This window comes from Gastrolobium bilobum, unplaced genomic scaffold, assembly GCF_033153095.1.
Source record: "Gastrolobium bilobum isolate Gb01-03AN ecotype WA unplaced genomic scaffold, APGP_CSIRO_Gbil_v1 utg11336, whole genome shotgun sequence".
NCBI lineage: Eukaryota > Viridiplantae > Streptophyta > Magnoliopsida > Fabales > Fabaceae > Gastrolobium > Gastrolobium bilobum.
The window spans coordinates 5778-16983 of NW_026898076.1; the positions used below are offsets into that span (position 1 = coordinate 5778).

The 11206-nt window shown below is 32.7% G+C and overlaps 1 protein-coding gene and 1 non-coding gene across 2 annotated transcripts; one reads left to right on the forward strand and one right to left on the reverse strand.

The window, feature by feature from the left end:
• Positions 1-639: 639 nt before the first annotated feature.
• LOC133312690 (small nucleolar RNA R71) lies at positions 640-745 on the forward strand. The gene has a single exon (XR_009751720.1). It is a non-coding gene; the product is annotated as a small nucleolar RNA R71 (small nucleolar RNA).
• A 4323-nt stretch (positions 746-5068) lies between these two features.
• Positions 5069-8766, reverse strand: LOC133312668 (sec14 cytosolic factor-like). Its single transcript, XM_061513910.1, has 6 exons — positions 8437-8766; positions 6078-6336; positions 5947-5983; positions 5563-5668; positions 5319-5429; positions 5069-5211 (listed from the first exon to the last, which is right to left on the reverse strand). The coding sequence occupies exons 1-6, from the start codon at positions 8764-8766 to the stop codon at positions 5095-5097; spliced, it is 960 nt and encodes a 319-aa protein (XP_061369894.1). The 3' UTR covers positions 5069-5094.
• Positions 8767-11206: the final 2440 nt, after the last annotated feature.

Sequence of the window (11206 nt, forward strand, 5' to 3'; positions counted from 1 at the left end):
GATGGAGCAATAGGCATCTCACTAGGTTGAACAACAGCTTGCTGCCTTGAAGTTTGTTGGTAATTCTGGGTAGGAAAAGGTATTTTTGTTTGGGCATTAGAAGGACCAGCTTGCTGCCCCTGCCCTTGAAAATATTGAGGCTGTTGGTTCTGCCTCCATCCCTGGTTAAAGTTATTGGGAAAAATATTTTGGTTTCTATTTTGGTTTCCCACATAAAACACAGATTCTGGGTTGGATGGGCAGCTATCATACAAATGGGGCCCACCACAGCAAACACAAGTTACACTTGTGTTTATTGCATTAACTTGAGGTTGGGTCACAGGTATTTGAGGTGCAGGAACTTGGGATTGGGATAATCTTGCCTCAATGGTTTGTCCTTGGGTTCTCACTAAATTGGACAGTGCATCAAACTTGGCTGAAAGAGCTGTTACAGGGTCTATCTCATGTAAACCAGCCACTCTCCTTGGCTGATTTCTCTCTTCAGGCCATTGGGCATAATTTTGAGTCATTTGTTCTAACAACTCATGGGCTTGGTTAAAGGACATAGTCATAAACATGCCATTAGCAGCAGAATCTGCCAAGGCCCTGTTTTGAGTATTTAGGCCATTGTACAGGGTTTGTAACACTGCCCAAGAGGGCAAACCATGATTTGGGCATTGCTTAAGAAGGTTCTTGTACCTCTCCCACACATCCACTAGTGTCTCTCCATCCCTCTGCATGAAGTTAGCAATATCACCTCTAGTTTGCACTATCTTATTAGAGAGGAAAAATTTCATAATGAATTTCTCAGCAAGGGTGTGCCAATTGGTTATAGAGTTGGATGGAAGGGAGTTCAACCATTCTTTGGCTTTGTCAGCCAGTGAATGAGGGAAAAGCTTCAATCTTAACACATCATCCGAGATGTTAGGATTCCTAAAAGTGTTGGCCACTTCTATGAAATTTCTAAGGTGCTTGTGTGGGTCTTCCATCAACAACCCATGAAACTGCCCCATGTTTTGAAGCATGGTGAACATCACCGGTTCTAATTTGAAGGGCACTCCATTCACAGGTTGGGCTATGCTTGGATCTAACTCATCCAACACAGGTATGATGAAGTCCATCATGGACCTATCATTATCATTTATGACAGGTGGTTCCCTTATCCTTGCAGGTCCTCCTACCCCATCATTCCCATTTACACTTCCTAAATCCTCCATTTCTTCAATTTCTAGAAGTGGAATTTGCCTATGTGCTTTCTGGGCTCTTCTCCTAACTCTAAATGTCCTCTCAGGTTCAGGGTCAATTGAATATATGAACGGGTGTGGAGTTGCACTCATGCACCCCTTTTAACTAAAACAGGTAAACCTGACTTAGCTAAAACACCTAGATTACTAACCAACTTTTATGCAGAACAAGCAAAAAAAATAAAAATAAACACACAAGAACCTGCAAGCAGAAAAATCCCAAGACAGTTCACAGCCTGACGACTTTATAAGGCAGTAACAACTCACCCTCACACAGGGTGGAACTAATAATTAAAAAAAATTAAATGACATAAAATAAACAGAATATGAACAGAACAAATTTTAAACTACCAATATTCAAGACACTATAGTAATAATAACTAAAACAAAACTGAAACAGAATTCAAATGAGATACACTAAAAACAGCAAAAAGAAGCAGTTCAAAAATAGCAATCACACAGAAATCTGATCATATACGCCTCGATCCCCGGCAACGGCGCCAAAAACTTGTTGCCTTGCTAACAGTTGTGCAAGTAATGCGCGCAAGTATACGCGACAACAAGTAATATAGGGCTGTTATAAGTCCCAGTTATCGTTCCCACAAGGATCGTTGGCGTTTTGAAATGACTAAAATTTGTAATTGCTTAAAACTGAGTTACTATTTGAAAATAGAAGAAAATAAAATTGTAAAGTAAAAAAAATAATCTAGAATGGACCTAAAACACTACTGTTCACTTTTCTTTTAAAATTTTCTGAATTACTTTCCTAAGTTATAAAATAAGAAGTAAGAATGAAACAACTCAAATGACAGATGTGACAAAAATTTTGAAAACAGAATAGAGATTGAAATACGAAATAACAAAGGAAATTGGAAAATCTGAGTTGATAAAGAGGTTTAAAAAGGTGGGTTGAGTTCTGGCTCTCCTTCCCCACAGTGCTTGAAAAATAATTTGATTAACAAAAAGCTCATCCTAAGATTCTCAGTTAACAGAACTGTATTGTTAATTTTAATCTCTTAAAAATTATTTTATCCCAAAGTTGCCCACTTCCATATCTCTATGCCAAGTGGGATTAGGACTCTTGAGACTCAGGTCCAATATTACATGAGGACTCATTCATTTCTGAATTGAGATCCCTTAGATGATTTCTCATCTAAGTCCATGTGTCTAATGCAGAATCCAGAATTAGTTGTTTCTCAACAACTAAATCCTAACCAAACCTCTGACATTCGGCCAAAATGCAGATAGTTTTAAACATAAAAAAAAGCATTAAACGACTGAGATATAAAAATTAAAACCAGAAAATCAAACATTTAACAAGCACTAAGGTTTGGGTATCACCTAAACCCAACCTCTAAAAAGTTAGCCACTATCCATATGGATGAGGCTTACACACAGTAACAGAAAACTAAAGAAATTACAAAAGAGAAATGCTAGAAAATAAATTACAGCACTAGCCTAACAACCAGCAATTTCAGTGTTGTGAATACATGCATCGAGTTCATCAGATGAACCAGAATCTCATTACAAAATAGAAATTAAAAGAAAATAAAATAAAAATTGTTCAGAAAGCAAAAACTAAAAAAAACGATAAATCAGAAACAGAAAGGGAAGAAGAGTCCCGTTTGACTCACTCCTCTTTCCCTTTTTATAGGGCTCCTTTCCTTCTTTGCACGATTTTTCTCTCCAGCTCAGCAGGTGTTACGCATTTCTCGCGCGTTACAGGCAAGTGGTCCCCAACAGCTCCCTCCTCAGACAATCTGAATGGATTGTTGCTCCTTCAACCCGCACGAAAACTTTTGCCCAAAAACGCTCCAGCCTCACTCTCGAAAAGTATCCAGCTCACCACTCAGTAACGGTTTTCTTTTGTCCTTTTTCTAACTCAAAATAGTGGCTAGATTCTGGTTGTTTCTCAAAGCACTAATCTTCAATGGCTAAGGTTCCGTGGTTTGCGAAATTGTGCGGTTTGGTGTGTCAATCGGGTAGAAAGGGTGCAAACGATGGAGATGGGTTGAATGAGGGTTAGGGTTCGGTCAGAGAGAAAAGACGTTAGGGTTTTTTTCTGATCCTTGCTTGCACTTTTGTTTTTCTTCTGGTCCCATCAGCTTCCTCTTTTCTTTAACTTGGGCCTTCAACAAAAGATCCAGCCCAATTCCTCCTCTTATCTTCTTCTCTTCCTTTCCCTTTTTTTTCTCTGGGCTTTAGTATTTTAGGTCCGGCCCATCACTTTCTTTTTGCTTTTCCTTTTCTTTTCCTCTTGCTTCATTTCCTGATGATTGTTAACAAAATGGGCCTGTAAAATAACAAGTTTAAGCCCATTAGCACTTAAGCCCATTAAATTCCAGTTCAACATGAATTTTTGGGGTATTTTAATCACAAAAGTCATTCATTTCTCACCAATTACACTCTAAACCATATGTTCTAAGTCTCATTAAAGAGACTTATCAGGGAGCATATATCAATGTTGGGTTTTACGCGTGAGGGGAAGATTGTTGAGATATTCAAGTGTGATGAGTCCCACATTGGTTGGTAATGAGCCAAGTGAAGAGTATATAAGTGGAAGGACTCATGAACCCAATGTCTTAAGATTTTGGGTTGATTTGTGATGTCGGATCCACTTTGTGTATTTGATCCACTTAGCCCATTAGTGATGGCCTCCCGTCACGAGTTTCCCCTGGACCCGCCTGACAGTGGTATCAAAGTCGGGTTGTGCTCGAGCTAGCCTGGTGATTAGTTAGGTGGTGTCGGACTCACTTGGTGTACTTGAAATATCTTGGCTCATTGGTGGTGGTTCCTCACCACGGGCTCTCCTGGACCTGCCTGACAGATATAATTGTTGAATTAATATTGGAAAAATTATTTCCCTTATTTTTTTTTGTGTACACGTGCAAAGGTGGCGTGGAATATAAAAATAGTAAATGAATTACTATTTGATAGAGTATAAAAAAAGTGAGAAATAGAGAGTTTTTTTTTAAGACAATGAGAGTTCGTTTTATGTACAAAACGAAGGAGGTGAAAAAAATAATAGTGTGTGAGCTTTTTGAGAGAATATGTAGAAAGAAATAGTGAAAGAGTGAATAAAAGATTCTTGAGTTTGATATAAAATCCAAGTATTATTATATTGTGGAGTCAATGGGGGAGAGAGTCATAATTAATACTGGACTTCACTCAAGCTTGGATTATTCTCAAACATTTTCACGTTTAGTATAAGATCCAATATATATATATATATATATATATATATATATATATATATATATATATATAAGCCCCAAGAATTCCTTGAGTATTAATGGGTTAAGCTAGCCACAATCCATCACATAAATAAACTCAACACTTCATTTCAATTTAAAACGTTAGCTGAAGTCTACAGATCTTTTCACGATCATCACTTGTTTCATTATTAATAATGTGATGAGACTTCACTAATACTTGAATTCCCGCCGTTGCATTACAGGTGATACACAAATAATTGAATTAACAAGTAGTGCAAAACATAATAACAACTTGTAATGGGATTTGACTAATTTATTCTGATATGCATGCATGGATAATTTGATGTTGCAATTTATCACGTGAAATAGCATTTTTGTATGCATAGCCTACAATATCAAGTTTCACTATTAATTTGTTGCTGTAAACAACATTGTTTTCCGCTGAATGTGAACGATGACAAGCAGCAGTAAATTGAATCTTCTGAGATAACCTCACTATGTTATAAAATTCCAATCTTTTATTTACGATACTCGATACAACGGGATAAATTATGAGTATAATGAAATTGGCAAACAAGCGCATAAAAAGGAAAAATAAGTACATATATAATTTTTATTTCTAACGGTGTCTCCTTATATCGCTTATGGTTTTATAATTAGCAATGTTGGATAGGGACTAATGGCAGTTGGCCACCGTATATCTCTGGAAGCTGACTTTCATCTATATCTTCTAGTAGTGTTGATTTCAGCTGCTTGTTCTCCACGAATACTATCTGCATCCAAATTCAACTTTCTAAATATTTTAATTCCCTGAAAATCTCGAAACATATATACTTATATAGATAGGCATGCATATAGAGATACAAATTTGAAACGTCACCTTCTTCTTGGTTTTGTTGTCAATGAATGGGTAAATCATTTTCCACACTTTCATAAAGATGTATGGTGCGTGGAGAATAAACAACTTTCCCAATCTTTCGGGGTAGTAATCCTGCATCCAAAACTCAATCACAAGTTCTAAATGTTTGAATCTTTGTAACTTCACAGTTGACTTAATGACTATTTTCTATTTGGTCCTAAAATACTGACACAGTCAAGAAATGGTGAAGAATAGAGAACTATACCTGCAAAATGGTTAGAGCATTGATGTATCCACGCACGTCACTATTTGAGTATCCCCATCCCTTAAGTTCTCCTATGCCAACAAACTTTTCTTGCCCATGTGGCATCCTGATACATCAAATGATATGTCACAATTGATTGGGACGGTTAGAAAAATATAATATAAAATTATTAACATAATTTTACTTAATAATTTAAGAATTCGTATTTTACATGATATAATCCGTTAATGTAACTTAATGTAATTTCACGCAATTATTTAAGTTTTTAGATTAAGTTGATTCTTTACATTAATTGAATTCACCATTCTAAAAGGGTCTACATATTTATTTTCTTTTGTATGTATACGGCGGATGTATGTGTAGATAAGAAAAGAGATTAATTACCTTGCACATAGTTTGTCGAAAGCATAGACTACAAACCCTGTATTACTTTGTCATTGAGAAATTTAGAACAAACTATCATATATAAATGACCACTAAACATACTAGGATATTGAAAGGCACTGAAAACATACGTTTGAATTCATCTAAACCATCTTTGTTTTGAAAATGTTTTGCTCCGAAGACAATAGCTATAGGTCGACCTCTCTTATCGCGTCCTTGCGCAAACATCTTGTTGTGTGCAAGTTCATTAGGAATCTCTGGCAGTGATATATAGCCATTTGGAACAAATGAACGTCTCCATTTCAAGTACTTGAGGAACATTGCTGAAGCTTTATCCACATCTAAATCACGAGCACGCAGGAATCTTCTAATCATAAAATCATCCTCTTCCTGCAGCCAAGAGTCAAACGAATTTCCTTGAAACAGTATGCTATTATTTACCAATGCCAACCGGTTAAAGCATAAGAAAAATTCTACTCTGCCTCGTTAAATATAAATGTCATAATTAAATTTCACATGGCTGCAAAAGATCAATGGTGCTGGCGAGTGGAAATTGATAGTACTAATCTAGTAAATGGTTTTGTGAGCAAACAAGTTGAGCATCCTAATTTTTTGTCGTGAGAGTCATCTACACTCTACACTGACGAACCAAGAAATTTTAGGTAGTGAAAGAAAATAAACACATAATAAATAATTTTTTAAATGTATATTGATATTGAAGTAGTATAAATATTGCTCGTGTGACCGGAAAGTCATGGATAAATAATTATATTGATATTTTTTTTTTTGAAAATATTCCAATCGGTTCATTGCTTCGCAACTAATCTGAGTTTGGGCGGGTCCAGGATTAAGGCTTTAAACCTCTCCCAAATGTGATACTGGGAAGATTCGAACACATGCTCTCACCCTCACCTACTTAGCTCCCATGCGCCAACTGAGCTACCACCATTTGGTATAATTATATTGATATGAACCTCACTCATATCCTTGTAAGTCGATAAATAATTATATTAAATTTACGTTAAAATAATATAATAATAGAAGAAATATCCTACTAGTTATTCTAAGCTTTGAATTTTGGCCAGGACATTTTAGTATTTGTATGTAGGATATTTTTATTACTAAATATTTCTATTACCAATTTATTATTATTGTTGGATTCCACTTTTCAGCAAATAATTTTTGAAAAATTCTCAAAGAGAGAGAAAAAATAACAGTTTTTAATATACTTCCGAAAATACATAATTATATTAGATTGGTAATGGATTAATTGTAGGAATCTTTGTTAATAAAAATATCCTACTAGTTCAAAACAAATGGCAATGATAATGATTTTTTTAATAGATAAATCCTTATTGCACATTCAAATTAATTAATTTTATTAAAAATATGTAAATGAAAAAATAAATATTTAAAATATCTACAAAATTATATGAATTTCATGTAAAAATAATAGTATAAAAACTTTTATATTATAATAAATTCCGCGTAGACTTAATTTTATGCCCCATGTATGAGTGAATAGGGTAATCACTATTAGTACACATGGACAACACAGTTAACGGGTGGTTCACGAGTGCATTTTTAATATCACGGGACTCCACGTGGTGGATAATATTGCTATTTAAAACGAGACATTTGTATATAATAAAACAGTCGCTAGCAATTGTCTTATTGTTTCTCTTCTCTGCGCGCTGGTATATTGTCATATCAATGTTGGGGAGTAAACTTTTTCATGTTAAAAATTTATATAATTTAGTCATATAAATTTTTTATATTTATCTTTTTTTTCACATACATTAAATAGATAATATTCAGTTATCATTAATGAAGAAAAAAATTGATAATATGAAATTTTAATACGGAAAGATCTATTTTTTTTATGTTGATATTTAATTTTTATTGGAGGGATGGATGAAATAGTGGGTATGTAACACAATGAGTATTTTAAATATTTCCATAGTTGATCATTAGGCTTATTAGAACTTAGAAGCACCACTTTACAGGTTGGCAAAAAAAGAAAAGAAAAGAATAATATCTAAACAATATAAAATTATCATGTGACAGATTCAGAGCAAAATTGTATACAAAATAAATTAAATTAGTTATAATTGAATAACAAAAATTATATAAATATAAAAAATATGCATCTAAATATTAATTAAATGAAAAGAAGCTTATTACGTAAACAAAGCAACAACACATTTTTTACAGATATTTATTTTAGTTTTATTTCAGGCAAGATAAACAGAGAAAGGTGAGACATGATAAATTTTTTTTCAAGAAGTTACACTTGCGAGATTTATGTAGACAACACATTCCACTACTCAAGTTTTTGAAAAATAAACATATTCAAAGTCATATAATAAACTTTAATTTTATTATTCTCATTTTGAAAAATATATTCAAATAAAGATAATATTAACTCAAACGAAATCTTTGCAAAAACCTGTAGTTCTGAAAAGTGAGGGGGAGGAAGGAATAGGTTACCTTAGAAGAAGGATCACGTGTTTCAACAAGGGCTCTCATGAGACTGATTTTGGTGAGTTCAGTCTCAGTGCTGTCTTTCTCTATGCCATCATCATCATCTACGACAATCACTTGCGCTGTTGCTCCTTCTCTTCTTCCATTACCCAATTCTTGGTTTGAATTTGATGTTGATCTCCCACGGCAACCCATCACTGTCACGGTCACTGCCTCCATTCCTTCTGCTTCTTGTCTCTTTCTCTTTCTCTTTCTCTTTGCCTTTGTTCTCTCACAAAGGCTCAGTTTCAGAATCAAAAGAAGCTCTGCCCTGTGAGTTCTCGTTTGTAAATTCATGTTTGTGACGCAATATTCTTAAGTAAGAGGAATTTCAATCCATATTAAATGCTTTGTCACTTTTGTGGGCCACCCTTGTAACTGATGTTTAACTTCTCAATTTGGTATTTGTCTTAATTTTCAGTACCAGCCTTCATAGCTAAATGGGTTCGGTGAATAAAACTAACTGTAACTATCGTGCTTACCAGAAAACCGGATATTATGGTCACTGTCGTCATCCATAGACAGGTGTCCATTAACTTCAAGCATAATTCATGCCACAGATCTGCAACAAAGTTTTCCGGTGAACAAATTTTGCTTCGGAACATGGGCACCGGCAGTCTGGCATATTTAATAACACATTCATAAGAAAAATCAATAAATAAGACATTAAAAATAAATATAATATACTTTTAGTTATTTTTAACTTATAAGTATATTAAAAAATTTACATTGTAATTTTGAATGTAAACTACTCCATACGTTATTTAGAAAATAGGTTGTAAGTTTTTTTTATACATGTCGAGTCTATAAATCTACAGGATGATCTATATTATATTATTTATTTTAAATAAAATAAATAAAATTATTATTTTAATAATTTTGAATAATAAAATGATATTATTTTAATTATTTTTTTAATTATTGAATGTTTAATAGACTTAAAAAGGTTAACATATTTAGGTCAAATTTTTAATTTGAGACCTACACAGACTAACAAGCCCAAATCAGATCCAATATTTTTTACACAAACCTAATTTATTTAACTCAAAATCTAACTTAGCTTAACTTATTTATAGTTTTATACTCCAATATAGATCCACCGCATCAAGAGCCTATTTAGGGTTAGATGCACATGCCCATCACACAAGATCAGCCCTTTTAGGGAATGCACAGGCCCGCCATATAAGGGTCCTTTTAGACATTGAAGTATAAAATGAATAGACCGAACACACCAAGAACTAAGTCCTTTTAAAGATTGAAACGTGGAATGCTGAAACCCACTACACACCAAAACTTTCTTGAAGCATGAAATGCACCTGCGCAACACGCTTTAATGCTTGACACGAAAAGATCTGTCATTCATACGCCGGAACTTTGCTCTTCCACTAGGTTAATCATCATCTGTAAGCATGAAATAATATCATTAAATGAGTGGTACTTTTATATTTTTACCTAAAGAATTTTTTTTACATAATTTATTAGATATTAATAATCCTACTTTAATATCTTTATGATTAAATTGGAGGTTGAGAATGAATTTAGTCTGAGAACGATCAAATTTGTTTGAAAAATTTGAGTTTGATATATATCCAAATTGCATTTTGACCTTTATGTGACATATCAGAATTTTTTCTCAAAAAATCATTAAAGATTAATTTTGTAAAATCAACTCACATTTTCAAAATTCATTACCAATTAATGAAAAGTACAATAAATAAAAATTTGAGTCACCATTCTTGAAAATATTTTAACTTACCCATTTCTATTAAAATAACTTTCCCAGCATATTTCTTAGAATCATAATTTTTTCTCTCTCCATAATTGTCCCCTAGATTTGATTTCCCTTTTGTGATCACTTTGATAATATGTCCCAAACAAACTTAATATGTCACGTTTGAATGATTACGATTTTCTTTTTCTATTTTTTCTTTATCACCATTAATTAATCTTTGTACGGTTATAATTTATGATAAGCATACATATATATATATATATATATATATGTGAAAAATATATATTATTTTAAAATATATAAATTAGTGTCATTTTAAATGAAATTATTATTTTAATGGTTTTTTACCTTATCTTTCATATTTTTATTTTATCTTTCCTTCTAATTTTGTGAATGAAAAATATAAAAAATTATTAAATATACATCAAAATACAATTATTTTATTTAAAATTATATAAATTTTTGTTCTTTGAAGTAACAAATTTTATTTCCCATTGAATGATTTAAAAGATATGGGTGTCAAATAATTTCTTTACATTTTAAATATTAAACATATGCTTGTACTTCATCTTCATGATTAATACTCTCTTGTTTATAATTATTTATACATTGATCATATTAGGATAATTTGTCAAAAGAATGTAGCAATCCCTTTATGTATTATGGATATGGTACGTATTTAACAACATTATGCAATAGAATTATCTTAAATTTAATATGCTTAAGAATTTATTGTGATTTGACCGTTAATTTTGTTTTCGTGTGCTCGTATAAATGAGTGGCTTTCTGATTTAGGACTCTTTTTATAAGTTAAACAATCCAGGTAAGTATCTTTCGTAAAATTAAGGAGATTATTATTGATAAAGTATTTGATATCAATGATAAGTATCTTTCGTAATTATTTGAGATCATTTTTCATGTTTGAGATTGATGTAACATAATTCTTTACTAGAATTGATATGATATAATTGTTGAATTAATGCTGGAAAGATTATTTCCCTTATT